General features: G+C 35.6%; 1 protein-coding gene across 1 annotated transcript in view; it reads left to right on the top strand.

Moving 5' to 3' along the window:
- GRM7 (glutamate metabotropic receptor 7) overlaps window positions 1–22,995 on the top strand; it is a 759,363-nt gene that overhangs the window by 347,841 nt on the left and 388,527 nt on the right. The window contains exon 4 of the mRNA XM_053689364.1: window positions 15,519–15,673. Within this exon, the coding sequence (XP_053545339.1) occupies window positions 15,519–15,673 (155 nt within the window). The remainder of the gene's footprint in view (window positions 1–15,518; window positions 15,674–22,995) is intronic.

The following is a 22,995-nucleotide window of genomic DNA, read 5'->3' as shown; positions in this document are numbered from 1 at the left end:
AGCGGGTATGCGGCAGCAAATACTCCTTCCAAAGCTGATGGCACCAGCGACGATCTGCAGATAGAGGGGAGAAAAGAAGGAGGCGCCACAATAGTGTGAGATCGTAGGTGAATAGGACCCCCACAAAACGATACAAGATCACTTACTAGATTCTGAGCACTTGAGAAGTGCCACAGGTGCAGGCTGAACTATTCACAAGCTGTCCAGCGAGCTTATCCTCACGATCTACTCCGATCCAATGGCCACAGTGAAGATTTCGTTTAACCCCACATGTATTTGTGGTCGGAAAGATGCCCAATAATGGTACGAGTATCCTACTCGGGGCAAAAATACAGCTAATAATAATAAGTCAAAAGCTGATAGCTGGTAAATAGTTAAAAATAGCTCTTCAAAGCAAAGATAAAAACAAGCGTGATGACAGATAGGTTAAAATATAACATATAAGTTTATTAAAACCTAATACACTACGCGTTTCCCGGTCACAACAACCGTTTCATCAGGTGTATAGAACTAACAGTCATCACACTATTTAAAACAAATCTCGGCGTTCACCAGTTTACAATGCGCATGCCCATAAAAGCTGTTGACCAATGAGATGAAAAACTGAGCCGGCAAGCATTTTGATTGGACCTAACAATGGGCGTGTGGTACCAGCCCCTGTTGCGTGAATAACCTGTCACTCAAATGGCGACATTGAAGGCTCGCTACGATATCTATCTAAAAACACGGCTGCGAGCTTTAAATACACACCGTGATTGTAAAAAAATAAATAAATATATATACACTACTGGACTGTAACTTAGATGTACATCATGGGCAGTGGTCCCCATTATAACCCCATAAAGGGCGCTACAGTTTCCTATATTGGAATAGTAAATTATTAAGAGATCAGTTTTATCATCACCATATATGTCATTGATGATTTATTAGGAGCATGAACTGCTTGGTGAGTGCTAATGGATGCTTATGGGCAAAAATCTAAAACTATATCTATTGGTAAATTAATGTCGGGAGATATATCATAACACCCCACAGGATATTATATTCCTATGTGATAAAATATATCACTCAAGGAATACACAATAATGCTAATATGAAATAAATATATATATAAGCAAATATATAAAACAAATATAGGGATAATGCCAACTCAGGGATCATCTAATAAGTCACAACTCCATATATTTGAGTAATGCACTAAGACTTGTAAATTCATAAAAAAACACAATAAGTATGTAGTAATAAAAATATATAAATACCATATATCTACATAACAAACAATTGTCAAAAGAATAAAAACCAATTATAAAAAAGTAACTAAATATAATTCAAAATGTTTCAATTAAAAGCTGCCATGTCAATGTTTTCATTTAGACCATGGGGTTTCAAAGTTTTTAGTTTCCATATCCAATAGGTCTCTCTTTGTCGCAAGTGTATAAACCTATTTCTACCCCATTTAGGAGCTACATGTTCTATAGGGAGAATATTAAATATATCGATTTCTCCTGGATGGCATATGCCTTTATGGCGAGGAACACTATGATTTACCAATTCTTTCTTTACATTTCTCGTGTGTTCACCCCATCTCTTTTTGATGGGTCTTGAGGTTCTCCCAACATACTGAACCCCACATTTGCATTGTAACAAATACACCACAAATGTTGAATCACACGTGAAGTGTGAAGAAACACTAAATTTTTCATTGGTGACTGAGGACTTAAATTCATTAACACTCCCCATCGTATAGCTGCAAAGGCCACAATTATTTTTCCCACATTTAAAAAAACCTATCTTGGTGTTCAAAAAAGAATTGGTATTAGATTTAGAACTAGTTACCAACCTATTTGTGCGCTTTTTCATTAGAATCTTACTTGGTGCCAACTTATTTTTAAGTGTTTGTGCTCTTCTAAAGGTGCATATAGGGGTATCATCCAAAATTTGTTTCAAAACTGGATCGTTTTTTAAAATGAACCAGTATTTTTGTAAGATATTTTTGATTAAATGATGGTTATTATTATACCTAGTAATGAATCGAGGATGATTGCTATTTTTGGAATTATAAAGTAACCTTTCCTCTTCCAAATTCCCTGTTTTTACATATTTGTCTTTTTTCTCAGAATTGAACAAATCTGATCTTACTTTATTCCTAGCTTTTAGATAGCCTAATTCTATAAGTTTTGGTGGATATTCTCTTGCAAGAAACCTCTCTTTTAATATTTTTGATTGTTCATCAAACACAGACATTTCAGTACAATTTCTGCGTATTCTGCAGAATTGATTGAATGGAATATTTTCTTTCCACGGTTTGTAGTGATTACTTTTAAAATTCAAATAACTGTTCGTATCCACATTTTTGAAAAATGTCTTAGTTAAGATAGACCCTTTTGGATCCCAATATAGTGTAAGATCCAAAAATTCAATTTGTTCCTTTGAAATATTAGATGTAAATGTTAAACCCATATTGTTGGTGTTGAGGGATGTTACAAATTCCTCTGCCTTCAATACTGTTCCATCCCATATAAAGAGCAAATCATCAATAAAGCGGCCATAGAAGACCAGGTTCGCCCTCGCCGGGGAATTATAGATATACTCCTCTTCAAAGGACCCCATAAACAAATTAGCAAAGCTGGGGGCGAACCTGGTCCCCATGGCCGTACCCTTTATTTGTAGGAAAAACTGCTCCTGAAACACAAAATAATTGTGCTTAAGCACAAAAGAGATGGCATCCAAAAGAAAAAATTTCTGCTGTTCAGGTAAATAAATATCTCTAGATAAAAATTTATCAATAGAGTTAATACCTAACTTGTGTGCTATATTTGAATAGAGAGCTGACACATCACATGTCATCCAAACTAAATTTTTTACATCTAGGTTTTTTAATTTCGATAGTTTGCTAATTAAATCCGGTGTATCTTTTATATAGGATGGTAAACACTTTACTTCCTTTTTCAAAAAGGAGTCAATGTATTCGGATAGATTACACGTCAGGTTCCCGATCCCCGATATAATCGGGCGACCGGGAGGATTATCCTTACACTTATGAATCTTAGGGAGGTGATAATAGTATGCAAGACTAGGGGTACCAGGGTTTAAAAATTATTTTTCTTTTTTGGTGAGGATCCCTTTGTAGTATCCATCATCTATAAGTTTAACCAAACCAATCATATATTTCTTAGTAGGGTTAAAAGTCAATCTCTTATAGTACTCAGGATTACATAGGATCCGATTTGCTTCCCCTAGATAGTCACCCCAGTCCTGCAATACTATTCCACCTCCCTTGTCGGCTTGTCTGATCACTAGAGACTGATCTTTAGCTAGCTTAGATAAGGCTCTAATTTCATAGATATTCAAATTTGAGGCCTTATTTCTATTCCTATTCATGTTATTCATAGAACTAAACTCTTCCAGAACCAAGTCTTGAAAGAGTTGGATATTATGATTGGTGATGGGAGGATTAAAACTGGATTTCAACATTAAATTAGAATGAACAAAATCATCAAACAGAGAATCACATAGATCTTCTGGTTCATAATAGATAATATCTGTATGCGGTCTTTCAGACATATCATTAGTAATAATAGGTATCCGCTTATCTTGTTTTAATTTTTTATCACAGAAGTATCGTTGTAACGATAACTTCCTGATAAATTTATTCAGATCAACAAATAATTCAAATATGTTGTGTTCATCTGAAGGACAAAAAGATAGCCCTCTATTTAGGACACATATCTCTTCATTTGTCAACACATGGCTAGAAAGATTGAATATACCATCTTTCATCCTTCTAAGTTTCTCCTTTTTGGAAGATTTTGCTCTCCCTCTGCTGCCACGTTTGCATATGTTCTTTTTCTTGGTGGCGGAGTATAGAAACCTTCTTTTACATAGTTTGTTTCCATTTGTTTTAATCTGATAGGTATTTGTCTTTGATGTTGTCTGTAAAAATCTTGTTTCTTGTCTAATTGAAAACCCTGTGGTCTTTCTATTTTGTGTTCAGGTTCTGTATTACAGTATGTTGAACTAGATGGTTTAGAATGGTGACCCTTGTTATGATAATAACTCGTGTTACCATTATAGTAGGAATGACTCGTATTACCGTAATCCCTGTCTTGTTCTCTTCTATACCAATCATTATCCTCTTTTCTGTAATCTATAGAATTGTTCCTCTCTTTATATTGTTCTTGGGGAAAAAATCTCTGTTTGTTTTTCCAAGTGGAATTATACTGTCTGGGAGAGTTATATCCCCTATTAAAATCCTTATTATTATTAAAATTATTATTATTATGATACCCATATTCGCCATTTTTATAATTCAAATTTTTCCTTTTATCCTTTGGTTTCTTGTATTCTACTCTAGTCCAATCATCTTTTTTAGAAAGATTCTCTGTATTAGGGTTCTCCTCTAAAACTAAACCTTCTTCCATAGCAGTTTCAGAAGGATTTTTATTTATATAAATACATCCTTCTAAATAGTCTTTTTCGTCTCTGGCTAGTTTCTTAGATTTAATCTTAATTAATTTCTTTTGATATTTATCTGTTCTCTCTAAAATTTCATTATTTTTATTTTCATATTCAGAATGTTGTTGATATTTAAGAAGAGCTGCTTGAAGTTCTTCTATTAAAGATTCAGTATTATTCAACAACATTTCTCTGTGTTCAATCAATAGATCAATTAATTTGAAAGAACACTCAGATAATAGATTTTGCCATTTAGATGTTAATTCAGCATTATTTGTGAATGAACATAATTTAGATAATCTAAGACCTCTGGGTATATGCCCCTTTAATTTGTATTTTTTTAAAGTATCAATATCCCACCAGTGTCTGTGCTCTTGTTTAAGTGCATCCTCTAACTTAATAAATAGTTGTGTCATTGAAAGATTACTATTATCTGTGGATGTGGATGTCTCGATAAAATTGTCACATGTGCTAAGAGTCAAACGACTCTGATTGCGGATTTCCTTACTTTGCATTTTGCAAAATTTCGAAAAATATATATTTATAATTAATAAATAATAAAGTCGCTCTTCACCAAAGCCCAATAGTGAAAACAAAAAGTGATATAAAAAAATGAAGGCGCCTAGATATGCACACAAATAAAGTGTACAAAAATGTACATGTGAACATGTGATGTATATCTCAAAGTTTTCAATGCCCTCTTCAACAAAGGACAAGGATTAGAGATGTGTGTAATATATATTCACAACTGTATTCTTAATGTGACGGATAGCTACATATAAAAAAGTACATGTGTGTGTACAAAAAATATATAGAAATCAATATATATATGTGGATTTGGATAAACCTAAAATACAGTGCCTAAAAAGTGATACTCATGTGTCTTCCAAATCAAGAATAAAGATATCGAAAACAACCTCCAGCAACTATGTTGCTGAGATAAAATAACTATCAATGCGAGAGAAGTACCAAACGCACAATAGTGACAAACAATATTAGAGACACATATTAGTGGAGGTATTGCATAAAAATACCGGATACATACAATAGGTGCCCAAATACTAATAGGGTGTACATATAGTTCTTATCCAAAGTACATGTAGTGGAGATTATTTCCTCCGGATGTTCACTCAGATAGCGGGTATGCGGCAGCAAATACTCCTTCCAAAGCTGATGGCACCAGCGACGATCTGCAGATAGAGGGGAGAAAAGAAGGAGGCGCCACAATAGTGTGAGATCGTAGGTGAATAGGACCCCCACAAAACGATACAAGATCACTTACTAGATTCTGAGCACTTGAGAAGTGCCACAGGTGCAGGCTGAACTATTCACAAGCTGTCCAGCGAGCTTATCCTCACGATCTACTCCGATCCAATGGCCACAGTGAAGATTTCGTTTAACCCCACATGTATTTGTGGTCGGAAAGATGCCCAATAATGGTACGAGTATCCTACTCGGGGCAAAAATACAGCTAATAATAATAAGTCAAAAGCTGATAGCTGGTAAATAGTTAAAAATAGCTCTTCAAAGCAAAGATAAAAACAAGCGTGATGACAGATAGGTTAAAATATAACATATAAGTTTATTAAAACCTAATACACTACGCGTTTCCCGGTCACAACAACCGTTTCATCAGGTGTATAGAACTAACAGTCATCACACTATTTAAAACAAATCTCGGCGTTCACCAGTTTACAATGCGCATGCCCATAAAAGCTGTTGACCAATGAGATGAAAAACTGAGCCGGCAAGCATTTTGATTGGACCTAACAATGGGCGTGTGGTACCAGCCCCTGTTGCGTGAATAACCTGTCACTCAAATGGCGACATTGAAGGCTCGCTACGATATCTATCTAAAAACACGGCTGCGAGCTTTAAATACACACCGTGATTGTAAAAAAATAAATAAATATATATACACTACTGGACTGTAACTTAGATGTACATCATGGGCAGTGGTCCCCATTATAACCCCATAAAGGGCGCTACAGTTTCCTATATTGGAATAGTAAATTATTAAGAGATCAGTTTTATCATCACCATATATGTCATTGATGATTTATTAGGAGCATGAACTGCTTGGTGAGTGCTAATGGATGCTTATGGGCAAAAATCTAAAACTATATCTATTGGTAAATTAATGTCGGGAGATATATCATAACACCCCACAGGATATTATATTCCTATGTGATAAAATATATCACTCAAGGAATACACAATAATGCTAATATGAAATAAATATATATATAAGCAAATATATAAAACAAATATAGGGATAATGCCAACTCAGGGATCATCTAATAAGTCACAACTCCATAATTTACCAATAGATATAGTTTTAGATTTTTGCCCATAAGCATCCATTAGCACTCACCAAGCAGTTCATGCTCCTAATAAATCATCAATGACATATATGGTGATGATAAAACTGATCTCTTAATAATTTACTATTCCAATATAGGAAACTGTAGCGCCCTTTATGGGGTTATAATGGGGACCACTGCCCATGATGTACATCTAAGTTACAGTCCAGTAGTGTATATATATTTATTTATTTTTTTACAATCACGGTGTGTATTTAAAGCTCGCAGCCGTGTTTTTAGATAGATATCGTAGCGAGCCTTCAATGTCGCCATTTGAGTGACAGGTTATTCACGCAACAGGGGCTGGTACCACACGCCCATTGTTAGGTCCAATCAAAATGCTTGCCGGCTCAGTTTTTCATCTCATTGGTCAACAGCTTTTATGGGCATGCGCATTGTAAACTGGTGAACGCCGAGATTTGTTTTAAATAGTGTGATGACTGTTAGTTCTATACACCTGATGAAACGGTTGTTGTGACCGGGAAACGCGTAGTGTATTAGGTTTTAATAAACTTATATGTTATATTTTAACCTATCTGTCATCACGCTTGTTTTTATCTTTGCTTTGAAGAGCTATTTTTAACTATTTACCAGCTATCAGCTTTTGACTTATTATTATTAGCTGTATTTTTGCCCCGAGTAGGATACTCGTACCATTATTGGGCATCTTTCTGACCACAAATACATGTGGGGTTAAACGAAATCTTCACTGTGGCCATTGGATCGGAGTAGATCGTGAGGATAAGCTCGCTGGACAGCTTGTGAATAGTTCAGCCTGCACCTGTGGCACTTCTCAAGTGCTCAGAATCTAGTAAGTGATCTTGTATCGTTTTGTGGGGGTCCTATTCACCTACGATCTCACACTATTGTGGCGCCTCCTTCTTTTCTCCCCTCTATCTGCAGATCGTCGCTGGTGCCATCAGCTTTGGAAGGAGTATTTGCTGCCGCATACCCGCTATCTGAGTGAACATCCGGAGGAAATAATCTCCACTACATGAACTTTGGATAAGAACTATATGTACACCCTATTAGTATTTGGGCACCTATTGTATGTATCCGGTATTTTTATGCAATACCTCCACTAATATGTGTCTCTAATATTGTTTGTCACTATTGTGCGTTTGGTACTTCTCTCGCATTGATAGTTATTTTATCTCAGCAACATAGTTGCTGGAGGTTGTTTTCGATATCTTTATTCTTGATTTGGAAGACACATGAGTATCACTTTTTAGGCACTGTATTTTAGGTTTATCCAAATCCACATATATATATTGATTTCTATATATTTTTTGTACACACACATGTACTTTTTTATATGTAGCTATCCATCACATTAAGAATACAGTTGTGAATATATATTACACACATCTCTAATCCTTGTCCTTTGTTGAAGAGGGCATTGAAAACTTTGAGATATACATCACATGTTCACATGTACATTTTTGTACACTTTATTTGTGTGCATATCTAGGCGCCTTCATTTTTTTATATCACTTTTTGTTTTCACTATTGGGCTTTGGTGAAGAGCGACTTTATTATTTATTAATTATAAATATATATTTTTCGAAATTTTGCAAAATGCAAAGTAAGGAAATCCGCAATCAGAGTCGTTTGACTCTTAGCACATGTGACAATTTTATCGAGACATCCACATCCACAGATAATAGTAATCTTTCAATGACACAACTATTTATTAAGTTAGAGGATGCACTTAAACAAGAGCACAGACACTGGTGGGATATTGATACTTTAAAAAAATACAAATTAAAGGGGCATATACCCAGAGGTCTTAGATTATCTAAATTATGTTCATTCACAAATAATGCTGAATTAACATCTAAATGGCAAAATCTATTATCTGAGTGTTCTTTCAAATTAATTGATCTATTGATTGAACACAGAGAAATGTTGTTGAATAATACTGAATCTTTAATAGAAGAACTTCAAGCAGCTCTTCTTAAATATCAACAACATTCTGAATATGAAAATAAAAATAAAGAAATTTTAGAGAGAACAGATAAATATCAAAAGAAATTAATTAAGATTAAATCTAAGAAACTAGCCAGAGACGAAAAAGACTATTTAGAAGGATGTATTTATATAAATAAAAATCCTTCTGAAACTGCTATGGAAGAAGGTTTAGTTTTAGAGGAGAACCCTAATACAGAGAATCTTTCTAAAAAAGATGATTGGACTAGAGTAGAATACAAGAAACCAAAGGATAAAAGGAAAAATTTGAATTATAAAAATGGCGAATATGGGTATCATAATAATAATAATTTTAATAATAATAAGGATTTTAATAGGGGATATAACTCTCCCAGACAGTATAATTCCACTTGGAAAAACAAACAGAGATTTTTTCCCCAAGAACAATATAAAGAGAGGAACAATTCTATAGATTACAGAAAAGAGGATAATGATTGGTATAGAAGAGAACAAGACAGGGATTACGGTAATACGAGTCATTCCTACTATAATGGTAACACGAGTTATTATCATAACAAGGGTCACCATTCTAAACCATCTAGTTCAACATACTGTAATACAGAACCTGAACACAAAATAGAAAGACCACAGGGTTTTCAATTAGACAAGAAACAAGATTTTTACAGACAACATCAAAGACAAATACCTATCAGATTAAAACAAATGGAAACAAACTATGTAAAAGAAGGTTTCTATACTCCGCCACCAAGAAAAAGAACATATGCAAACGTGGCAGCAGAGGGAGAGCAAAATCTTCCAAAAAGGAGAAACTTAGAAGGATGAAAGATGGTATATTCAATCTTTCTAGCCATGTGTTGACAAATGAAGAGATATGTGTCCTAAATAGAGGGCTATCTTTTTGTCCTTCAGATGAACACAACATATTTGAATTATTTGTTGATCTGAATAAATTTATCAGGAAGTTATCGTTACAACGATACTTCTGTGATAAAAAATTAAAACAAGATAAGCGGATACCTATTATTACTAATGATATGTCTGAAAGACCGCATACAGATATTATCTATTATGAACCAGAAGATCTATGTGATTCTCTGTTTGATGATTTTGTTCATTCTAATTTAATGTTGAAATCCAGTTTTAATCCTCCCATCACCAATCATAATATCCAACTCTTTCAAGACTTGGTTCTGGAAGAGTTTAGTTCTATGAATAACATGAATAGGAATAGAAATAAGGCCTCAAATTTGAATATCTATGAAATTAGAGCCTTATCTAAGCTAGCTAAAGATCAGTCTCTAGTGATCAGACAAGCCGACAAGGGAGGTGGAATAGTATTGCAGGACTGGGGTGACTATCTAGGGGAAGCAAATCGGATCCTATGTAATCCTGAGTACTATAAGAGATTGACTTTTAACCCTACTAAGAAATATATGATTGGTTTGGTTAAACTTATAGATGATGGATACTACAAAGGGATCCTCACCAAAAAAGAAAAATAATTTTTAAACCCTGGTACCCCTAGTCTTGCATACTATTATCACCTCCCTAAGATTCATAAGTGTAAGGATAATCCTCCCGGTCGCCCGATTATATCGGGGATCGGGAACCTGACGTGTAATCTATCCGAATACATTGACTCCTTTTTGAAAAAGGAAGTAAAGTGTTTACCATCCTATATAAAAGATACACCGGATTTAATTAGCAAACTATCGAAATTAAAAAACCTAGATGTAAAAAATTTAGTTTGGATGACATGTGATGTGTCAGCTCTCTATTCAAATATAGCACACGAGTTAGGTATTAACTCTATTGATAAATTTTTATCTAGAGATATTTATTTACCTGAACAGCAGAAATTTTTTCTTTTGGATGCCATCTCTTTTGTGCTTAAGCACAATTATTTTGTGTTTCAGGAGCAGTTTTTCCTACAAATAAAGGGTACGGCCATGGGGACCAGGTTCGCCCCCAGCTTTGCTAATTTGTTTATGGGGTCCTTTGAAGAGGAGTATATCTATAATTCCCCGGCGAGGGCGAACCTGGTCTTCTATGGCCGCTTTATTGATGATTTGCTCTTTATATGGGATGGAACAGTATTGAAGGCGGAGGAATTTGTAACATCCCTCAACACCAACAATATGGGTTTAACATTTACATCTAATATTTCAAAGGAACAAATTGAATTTTTGGATCTTACACTATATTGGGATCCAAAAGGGTCTATCTTAACTAAGACATTTTTCAAAAATGTGGATACGAACAGTTATTTGAATTTTAAAAGTAATCACTACAAACCGTGGAAAGAAAATATTCCATTCAATCAATTCTGCAGAATACGCAGAAATTGTACTGAAATGTCTGTGTTTGATGAACAATCAAAAATATTAAAAGAGAGGTTTCTTGCAAGAGAATATCCACCAAAACTTATAGAATTAGGCTATCTAAAAGCTAGGAATAAAGTAAGATCAGATTTGTTCAATTCTGAGAAAAAAGACAAATATGTAAAAACAGGGAATTTGGAAGAGGAAAGGTTACTTTATAATTCCAAAAATAGCAATCATCCTCGATTCATTACTAGGTATAATAATAACCATCATTTAATCAAAAATATCTTACAAAAATACTGGTTCATTTTAAAAAACGATCCAGTTTTGAAACAAATTTTGGATGATACCCCTATATGCACCTTTAGAAGAGCACAAACACTTAAAAATAAGTTGGCACCAAGTAAGATTCTAATGAAAAAGCGCACAAATAGGTTGGTAACTAGTTCTAAATCTAATACCAATTCTTTTTTGAACACCAAGATAGGTTTTTTTAAATGTGGGAAAAATAATTGTGGCCTTTGCAGCTATACGATGGGGAGTGTTAATGAATTTAAGTCCTCAGTCACCAATGAAAAATTTAGTGTTTCTTCACACTTCACGTGTGATTCAACATTTGTGGTGTATTTGTTACAATGCAAATGTGGGGTTCAGTATGTTGGGAGAACCTCAAGACCCATCAAAAAGAGATGGGGTGAACACACGAGAAATGTAAAGAAAGAATTGGTAAATCATAGTGTTCCTCGCCATAAAGGCATATGCCATCCAGGAGAAATCGATATATTTAATATTCTCCCTATAGAACATGTAGCTCCTAAATGGGGTAGAAATAGGTTTATACACTTGCGACAAAGAGAGACCTATTGGATATGGAAACTAAAAACTTTGAAACCCCATGGTCTAAATGAAAACATTGACATGGCAGCTTTTAATTGAAACATTTTGAATTATATTTAGTTACTTTTTTATAATTGGTTTTTATTCTTTTGACAATTGTTTGTTATGTAGATATATGGTATTTATATATTTTTATTACTACATACTTATTGTGTTTTTTTATGAATTTACAAGTCTTAGTGCATTACTCAAATATATGGAGTTGTGACTTATTAGATGATCCCTGAGTTGGCATTATCCCTATATTTGTTTTATATATTTGCTTATATATATATTTATTTCATATTAGCATTATTGTGTATTCCTTGAGTGATATATTTTATCACATAGGAATATAGTATCCTGTGGGGTGTTATGATATATCTCCCGACATTAATTTACCAATAGATATAGTTTTAGATTTTTGCCCATAAGCATCCATTAGCACTCACCAAGCAGTTCATGCTCCTAATAAATCATCAATGACATATATGGTGATGATAAAACTGATCTCTTAATAATTTACTATTCCAATATAGGAAACTGTAGCGCCCTTTATGGGGTTATAATGGGGACCACTGCCCATGATGTACATCTAAGTTACAGTCCAGTAGTGTATATATATTTATTTATTTTTTTACAATCACGGTGTGTATTTAAAGCTCGCAGCCGTGTTTTTAGATAGATATCGTAGCGAGCCTTCAATGTCGCCATTTGAGTGACAGGTTATTCACGCAACAGGGGCTGGTACCACACGCCCATTGTTAGGTCCAATCAAAATGCTTGCCGGCTCAGTTTTTCATCTCATTGGTCAACAGCTTTTATGGGCATGCGCATTGTAAACTGGTGAACGCCGAGATTTGTTTTAAATAGTGTGATGACTGTTAGTTCTATACACCTGATGAAACGGTTGTTGTGACCGGGAAACGCGTAGTGTATTAGGTTTTAATAAACTTATATGTTATATTTTAACCTATCTGTCATCACGCTTGTTTTTATCTTTGCTTTGAAGAGCTATTTTTAACTATTTACCAGCTATCAGCTTTTGACTTATTATTATTAGCTGTATTTTTGCCCCGAGTAGGATACTCGTACCATTATTGGGCATCTTTCCGACCACAAATACATGTGGGGTTAAACGAAATCTTCACTGTGGCCATTGGATCGGAGTAGATCGTGAGGATAAGCTCGCTGGACAGCTTGTGAATAGTTCAGCCTGCACCTGTGGCACTTCTCAAGTGCTCAGAATCTAGTAAGTGATCTTGTATCGTTTTGTGGGGGTCCTATTCACCTACGATCTCACACTATTGTGGCGCCTCCTTCTTTTCTCCCCTCTATATATATACATCTGATGATCAAAGGGAGGGACACTTTTAGCTGCTGTTATTTAGTGGCTTATTAACTGTCTGAGTCTAGAAGTACAAATGTCTCACTCTCAAAGGCTTTTCTGTCACACACTTCCAGGCAGCTACCAGTGCCAGCATTTCATTATTTTTAAAACCTTAATTAACCTACCTTTATTTTCTAAGTTTTTCTAAGTTGTTAGTGCACTGTGCACACACTGGTCTGCGACTGCTAGACTGCTCCCAGTCCCTATGTGATGTGACTGCAGACAGTGCAGTGGTGCTGACCAATGTGGCTCCCTCCTGACCTAGATGTCGGCGCGCGTGTGACTGTGCGTTGTCACGTGTCCTCCCCCCAATAACACTACTATTGGCTGCAGTGTCTGGCCCTGATGATCCAATCATGCAAAGATCATGATGCCTCTATTGGAGCGGGTCCGGGAGTGGCTGCAGCACCACCGCACATCTTATGCTGGCTGGGCAACTGGGCAGCTTCCTGAGACTGCCACTCTGCCCCCTCTTTGTGCTCAAAAAGCAGCCACCGGCCGCTCTGCTCCCTAACCTGCAGTGCTCAAACTCGGCCACTGCTCTCTGCTCCCTGACTGTGTTGCAGCGATGGCGATGCCTGTGCCCTGTAATTGTTGCTCAGCTCTCCAGATAGTCCACACACTCTGAGTCTGACTGTGCAGCTGCCAGCCTGGCACACTGGTATTTTTCCCGGTATTCCGGTGACCCAATCCAGCCCTGGCTCTAACCAGAATAGAAAGAGGTGTGGAAAGCCCCAGTGCACAACTGAGCAAGAGGACAAATAGATTAGAGCCTCACAATTCCTCAACTGTCAGCTTCATTAAATAGTACCCACAAAACACCAGTCTCAATGTCAACAGTAAAGAGGCAACTCCGGGATGCTGACTTTCTAGGCAGAGTTGCTAAGAAAAATTAATATCTCAGACTGGCTAATAAAAAGAAAATATTAATATTGGCAAAATAACACAGACACAATGGACAGAGGAAGATTGGAAAAAAATATTATGGACAGACAAATATAAATGTGAGGTGAACAGATCACAAAGAAGAACATTTGTGAAATGCAGACTAAATGAAAAGATGCTGGCTGAGTGCTTGACGCTATCTGTCAAGCATGGTGAAGGCAATGTGATGGTCTGGGGTGCTTTGGTGCTGGTAAAGTGGGAGATTTATACAGGATAAAATGGACCTTGAAGAAGGAAGGCTATCAATTAATTTTGCAACTCCATTGCATACCCTGTGGACAGCGCTTGATTGGAGTCAATTTCCTCCTACAACAGGACAATGACACAGCTCCAAACTATGCAATAACGATTTAGGGAAGAAGCAGTCAGCTGGTATTAATTCTATTTTATGGAGTGTTCAACTCAGTCACCAAATCTCAACCCTATGGAGCTGTTCTGGGAGCAGTTTGACCGTATGGTACATAAGAAGTGCCCATCAAGCCAATCCCACTTGTGGGAGGTGCTTCAGGAAGCATGGGGTTAAATATATTCAGATTACCTCAACAAACTGACAACTAGATGCCAAAGGTTGCTGCAAGGCTGTAATTGCTGCACATGGAGAATTCTTTGACAAAAGCAAAGTTTAAAGGACATAATTAATATTTAACATAAAATTAATTATTTTTAACCTTGTCAATGACTATTTCTCCTATTCAAACTAATTTCATGTATATTTTTATGGAAATGAAGGAAATGTCTAAGTGACCCAAAACTTTTGAACGTCAGTGAATATGGTTGTGTAGAGTTTGTTTCTAGCTGTGCATATATTGATAACATGCTGTCTATTCCTTAACTGCCATTGAATGAGCTGTGCTTTCCCGGCCCAGTGAGTGCCCAGTTTACTATGCACCTTATCTTTGGGTTGCTGCCTCTACACGCCAGAGGTCCTGGTTTCATACATGCATAGTATATGTCAGTTTACAGAAGGTCTGCATACAAAAATACGTGTTAAAAGCATTAAAAAATGTTATTTCTTTTGCACAATTTACATTATTTTGCAGTCCAAGGGCATACCATTTGAAAAGCCAATTAGGCAGTGATATACATAACCTTGAACACTGACCAAGCAGCCACGTTGTAGTATGTTACAGGAAAAAGCTAACACAATAAAAGAGAAATCATTATTGTGTTTAATGTCTCTTTAATTTGTTACATGAAGGTTTTTTATCTTCCCAGACAGGTTTTGGCTGCAGTGAAGAGAGCGGGTCAGATTGGTCACTTCTTATGGGTGGGGTCGGACAGTTGGGGTACCAAGCTTGGCCCTATAAGTCAGTATGAGGATGTGGCTATGGGAACCATTACTATCCTTCCCAAGAGAGCAACAATAGAAGGTAAGTACAGAACACACACAATGTACAGAGTCCTTCATCTCTAGAGAAAAGCATGGCAAGGAAGGTAGCTTCACATAATGAAGGAACATCGAGTTCTGATTAGGGGTGCGCAAATCAAACAAGGTTGTCAAATTAGATCATTTTGAATATTTGTTTCTATGGAGACTTCAGTGGATTTAGTGAAAGAAAAATCCAAAGTTCATTTAATTAAGTAGAAAGTATTGAGAATGACAAAAATCTGAACGTTGAAGGTGCCGTAAAATACAGAGCTTTGAGCATCCGTGACAGCAGTGGTCAGATATTTCCTGGCCTAGGGAAATGAATTTCGCTAATTTAAATAACTTGCCTTGCACAGAGAAAAATTAAATATGGGACATTAACCTTCCTCCACTTGTTTTCATAAAGGATCTGCACTGTCTAGGCAGGGGTTGCTTATCAAGAAACTAAGTGAAAGTAATAACTAAGATTTAGATTAACCCAGTGGCTGCCAGATTATAACAGAACAAGGCATTGTAGCCCTTGTTGGGTGTCAAGAGGTTAAACAATATCTTTTATGGAAATTAATTTATGTCTACTTGCACAGGGCTTTTTAAAGGGACATTAAACTGTCAATCCAGCCAAAATTGGAATCCAAATGGATGCATTTCAGTTTTGAATACCAGCATTTTTTTAATATACATGTATTTTCAAAAGTGTATTTAAGTATGCATCGTGCACCAGCATTTTAAACACAGCACTTGCTCAGAGAGCCTAAGGTGCTTATACCATCTGGTAATGACTGTTGTTAATTGCTGACATGATACAAGCCCCACTGGTGCTCTGAGCAGCTTCAGTATTTAAAATGCTGGTGCACTGAGAAAAGCTAGCTATGCTTCACATGCACGTGCAGAGACAGTGATAACTTTTACTAGAAGCATTTTTGCCAATACATGTATATTGCCAATATGTTTCTATTTAAAAATGTAATTCATCTATGTGCATTTAAATTTTGACTGAAATGTCCCTTTAAACTATTACACTAAAACAAATCATACAATGCATTTGTAAGGGCACTATTTAACGCACGCAAACAAGCGCGCATACTCGCATATATATATATATATATATATATATATATATATATATATGTATATATATATATGAAAATGATTAAGTTAAAGCTATCTTGTTTTCATTCCAAAAGGAAGTGAATGTGCAGATCCTGTCTTTGGATAGTAGCTCAGTGGCTGAAATGTAAAGTGATCATTTTAAACAACTTTCCAATTGCCTTCTATTATCTAATTTGCTTAGTTCTCTCAGCATCCTTTGTTTTTCCAGGTGTTCCAGGACAGGTAAGTGAGAGTTTTTGTGGATGTGCCAACTACAGGAGGGGCAGACTGTGATTGCATCGCAGTTGGGGTCAGCGTCTTCTGGGTGGGCCAGTGAATTCTGGGCATTCCTGGTCAGAGGAGGGGCAGTCCATAAAAAAATAGTACATTTGCCCTTGCTGGAGAAACTGTGAGTGGGAAAGTGGGCAGACTTGTGATTTTGCTCTTTCCCATCCTGTACAGAAATGTAAGGAGATATAACTTATGTGATCTCATCACCTTTAGACAGCATCTATAGAATGTAGGTGTCTTATAGATCAGTATCCCAACTAGGCAGCATATAAATCCTGTATACTAAAATAACATATTAGGTCTAGCCCCTGATGCAGTCACTGATTGGGTGATTTTCTAGTGTTCCTTCTGTAGAACTCTCAACCTTCTTGCATACTGCAGGATTGTCACAGTTTTGGAACTGTATCCCTCCGTTCCACCCACAGCTTCTTCTTCAAAACAAATGTCCCAGTTTTCAGAGTGAAATAAGAGACTGAGGCTTCGCCATGGCCCATTCTGAAATTCAAAACTCTACCTTTCCAGCCACACCTCTATCAATCACCCATGGTCAATACCCACAAATCATCTTTAACTTCCTCCCCCAGAAACCCCACAAAAATTCTGAGACGCATGCATCTTGGGGGTGACATGTGAGTGCATCAGGTGCAAATATTTTCTTTTTGTGTTTTATCCTGTAACAGGGAGTAAACACGTAGGGAAAGGTGGCATTTAGTCCAAATGATCTGCTTTAGCTTTATAGAGGTTTTAATATTTTGAGCATTATGTTTTTCTGCTGAGTGTTTGCAGCTGATGTCTGTTTTTTTAATTGTGTCTTTTAAAATCTGATGATGTCAAGCCTTTACTACCAACTGCTAAAGGGAAAACTAATATATATATATTCTTCTAGAGCAGTGCTTCTCAACTCCGGTCCTCAGGACCCTAGACAGCCCAGATTTTCATTATATCTTAGATCACAGGTGAAATAATCATCTGAAGGGTGAGAGCAGGTTAGTAACCATGGTTACTGATAAGCTGATTCTTTCACCTGTGTTCTTGTTAATATATAATGAATATCTGGCCTGAGGACTGGAGTTGATAAAAACTGTCTGAATCACAAAAAAATGGCTATCATATCCCTTTAATGTAAGCACAATTTAATATTTTTTATACAAAAATCCTTGTTTAAATAGTGTTCTTTCATACACAAGATAGTTAGTTCATTTAAAATGACAGCAAACTCTAAAAAAAAACATGTACATGAAACAAACACTATCAAAAATGTTGAAATAAAAATTGATGTAAAAGCTATTTCAAAGTGCATAAACTTTATAATAATTTTCTTTTCCCCATCTACGCTTATCTACATAATTTCCCCCAAAACCCTACCTTTAAAAAGACCCCACACCTACTATAACCCTAAACTAACACAAAATAGATTGTTAAAGGGACAGTCTAGGCCAAAATAAACTTTCATGATTCAGATAGAGCATGTAATTATAAACAATTTTCCAATTTACTTTTATCACCAATTTTGCTTTGTTCCTTTTGTATTCTTAGTTGAAAGCTTAACCTAGGAGGTTCATATGCTAATTTCTTAGACCTTGAAGGCCACCTCTTTTCAGTATCCATTTTAACAGTTTTTCACCACTAGAGGGTGTTAGTTCACGTATTTCATATAGATAAAACTGTGCTCGTGCACGTTAAGTTATCTGGGAGAAGGCACTGATTGGCTAAACTGCAAGTCTGTCAAAAGAACTGAAATAAAGGGGCAGTTTGCAGAGGCTTAGATACAAGATAATCACAGAGGTTAAAAGTATATTATTATAACTGTTTTGGTTATGCAAAACTGGGGAATGGGTAATAAAGGGATTATCTATCTTTTAAAACAATAAAAAAAGTTGTGTAGACTGTCCCTTTAATCATCTTCGACCCCCCCCCCCCCCCAAAGGCTTTTCTATTTTGGTTTACGTCCTTGTTATTAATCTACTGCTTCTTCTGTCAAGGGCTTCTTGCAAAACTCATTCTTGTCAGCTTATGCAAAATATAGATATTTATAAACCATATTATCCAATCAGTGTTAAGGTGAAGGCTCAAAGTCAGAATCAAACTGTTCTTTTAAACCCAGATGATTTAAAAAAATGTGTGGGATATATTACATCAGGGAGTATTTAAATCTTTATTTTCAATATGAGAGAAAGAGACCATTAAAAATAATGCACTTACGCCATGGTTAAGATTTGATGGCTTTGAATTTAAGATCAGGGACTATGTCTACATTTCATTGTAAGCCTTAGAGACTAGAGGTATCGCCAATTCCACCCCTTTGTGCATCAGGTGCCTAATTAGAGAACTAATTGCAGGATTGTATATGGTTGCTGATGGAGTCATTGAATCTTAATTACTCTGTCTTGGCCAGAATTAGTTTCAAAGAAATACAATTGAAAAAGTTGAATCTTAAACATTTCTCTCTGTGGGGTGCTCCACGCAGGAATCCGCATCTGACGTTTAGAGAACTGGAGGCCAATCGCTCTTCCAAGTATTTTTAGTTTCCAATATTGAATGAGAACTGAGTTTTGGAAAGAACAGAAACACATAATACTGTTATACTGCATCAATAATTCTTTATTCACAGACGCTCTGTATCTTAAACACTTCAAATAGCCTTAAGATTGTTAGCTTTGTTTTTCTAAATACAGAGTGCTAGCTTACAAGTGGAGTTCTAATTTATTGTGTGCCTGTACACGGGCAAATTCGCCCGTTTACAGGCGTGTGATAAATAACCAGCCATTACAAGTGGCTGATTATTGCTACCACAAGCTGGTGGTTGCAATTAGTGCTCCCAAAATTAACCAGAGATCAAATCTCTGGTTAATTTTCCAAAAGTGCCCCAGTTGCACCAAGCAGTTTTTAGGGGTTAGAGTTGGCGGGTGTGGGGTGTAAGAAAAAGAAAATGGCAATGAAAAGTGCCTTTACATTGCGTTCTATGGTGAATGTGTTCTCTGTAAATATATAGGTAAATGCTTATATACATATATATTTATGTGTTAATATGTGTAACAGGAGGTGACCTATGTATCTAAATCCTGCGAGTGCCCATACTTATGAGATTGATCTATATTCCGCACCTTTTTGGATTGCACCCAGGTCATTTGTTTCAAAGGTGGAGTGCTTGATGATCCAAATCTTCATATATATACACACATATTTACAGGGATATATTGCGGGTTTGGTTCCAGACCACTGCAATAAAGCAAATATAGCAATAAAGTGAGTCATAAAATTTTTGTTTCCCATTGCATATAAAAGTTATATTTACACTCTACTTTAGTCTATTATGGGCCAGATTACAAGTGGAGTGCAAACTTTTGCACCTGAGCGATAAGGGGTTTATTGCAGGGTACATTGCTCGTCAGGCTTACCTCTGGTATTACAAGTTGAAAGTAAACGCCATCACTTGAGTGCAATTGCAATTTACGCCAGAATGATTACCACAACTTAAGAGCTCTGGTTAACAGATTTGGGAAACAGAAAAGTTGCACAAAACACATCACAAATACATTACAAACTATAGTTACTCATAATAACACCATCTAATACAAATGATTCAAGAAAAAATAATGAGCACAAAAGTTATAAAGGCTCAAAGATATGAGGTCTCAGGGGTTAGAAAAAAAGGCAGGCAAAGGGCTTTAACATTGAGATAAATACAGATTTTTATGTCTAAAGATGTATATGTATGTATATATATGTATCTATATGTGTACATATGTATTTATGTATTCATATGTGTATATATGTATTTACAGACATAAAAACACATGTACACATATAAATATATATATATATATATAAGTGCATTGGAGCGCTTTGCAGTTAAGTAGAATATAATATAATAAAGCTTATTTATTCACTTTTAATAAAGGTTTTAACTATGTATTTACTGTAAATAAACACTCCGATGTTCTGCACATAGCAGATTATGTTCTATGTATTTATAAATAGATATTCCTATATATATATATATATATATATATATATATATATATATATATATATATATATATACAATCATGTGTATATATATATATATATGTATAAATATAACCAAATGTAGTAGTAAGTCCAGCACTTTCTTGGAAAACCCTTCACTGGGTATAGCTTCTGGTAGGTTTACCTTTGCAGTGCACGTTTGCCTGGGAGGCCTGCCATACTCCCATATATAATTCCAAAAGTAGACAATGGCAACAGCACTTTTCTTTAAAACACTTCTTCTTTATTAAAGTAACATTAGGATAAAAACACAGCAACGTTTCGAGCCTCTTGGGCCCTTCCTCATGCTATAGATTAAGAACAAACATCTCCCTTATGTACACCTGTGTATAGGGTGTGGCTTACTTAATTACAGAATTTTTTACCTGAACTTAGCTCATGTTGGTATCCCCAACCGGTAAGGTTCTAGCTAAACTTTTTAACTTTATTTTTTAACTTTATTGTTTTAAATGTATATCTCTCAACACTTAGATGTATAATTGTGTGGTATGACATATATGTTTCTTTACATTCCATTACAAATAAACACATATCCATAATTATTATACACAGGAATTTAAAAACAGTTATAAAAACAAATGTAGATTATAATCCTTGTTTAATCCATTCGGATACAATGTTTTCAAATTTTTTATCCACCATACTTCTTTCTTTTTAAGCAGCAACTCTCTATTGCCTCCTCTCCTTGGTTTAGGGATATGGTCTATGACCTGAAACCTTAACTGGCTAACAGTATGTCCTGCTGTTATAAAGTGTGATGAGACAGGTAATGTCATATCTTTGCATCTTATAGAGGACTTGTGTGCACTTATTCTGTCCCTGATGGGGTTAATTGTCTCCCCTACATAGCCCCGCCCATATGGGCATTTCAAGATATATACAACATAATTAGTATCACAAGTAAAGAGGCCATTAATTTCTCTCTTTTTGGTGTCATTAATTTGCGCAGCATTTTTACCCTTTATCATTGAGTTGCATTGAGCACAATGTAGACAGGGGTATGACCCTTTATTTGCTGTTGTCAGAAAATTAACTGGGTCTTTTTTATTGCTGCCTATATCTGCTTTCACTACAAAATCTCTTATATTTTTAACCCTTTTATAAGAACTGATGGGGAGTTGTTGAAATTCTTTGATATTAGGGTTAGTCCTCTCCAGTAAATACCAATGCTTTCTTATTATTCTGGAGATATCTTCACTGTACTGATTATATTCTGAAGTGAAAATAAGCTGGTTTTTAACTTTATCTTTTTTAATCCCTGTTCTCTCTTCCTTAACTGTCTGTTCACATTTCTCAATGATAGATATAGGATAGCCTCTGTTACAAAATTTCTAAGCCATTTGTTTCATTCTTATTTCCTGCAATCTTGGTTCTTTTACATTTATAGCTGTCCTTAAAAACTGGCTTTTAGGGATTGATTGAAACACTCGCTCAGGATGAAAACTTTCATAGTGTAATATTGTGTTACGGTCTGTTGGTTTACAGTAAAGATCAGTAACTAAATTACCAGCTTGTTTGTATACCCATGTATCCAAATAACTCACTTTATTTCTAGAGTAATTAAGGGTAAATTTAAGGCAGCCTGTGCAGTGGTTCAGTTCTTCAACAAACGACTCTAAGGACTCCTCTGTGCCCCTCCATACGCCAAATATATCATCTATGAAACGTAGCCATACTTTACAGTTTGTTGAGTAACTGTTATTAATATATACAAACTTTCTTTCATATTGGCTTACAAAAATATTGGCGTATGAAGTGGCCACATTGGAGCCCATAGCAGTCCGTTTCTTTTGTATATAGTATGTATCTTGAAATAAGAAATAATTTAGGTATAGAATGATGTTAAGCATTTCTTCTATGAAAGAACATTGTAAATTTGTGTATATTTCAGATGATTTTAAAGCTTCTAATACT

This window comes from Bombina bombina, chromosome 7 (assembly GCF_027579735.1).
Source record: "Bombina bombina isolate aBomBom1 chromosome 7, aBomBom1.pri, whole genome shotgun sequence".
Lineage (NCBI taxonomy): Eukaryota > Metazoa > Chordata > Amphibia > Anura > Bombinatoridae > Bombina > Bombina bombina.
The sequence above is the reverse complement of the archived record's forward strand: the minus strand, read 5'-3'. Positions and strand labels throughout refer to the sequence as shown.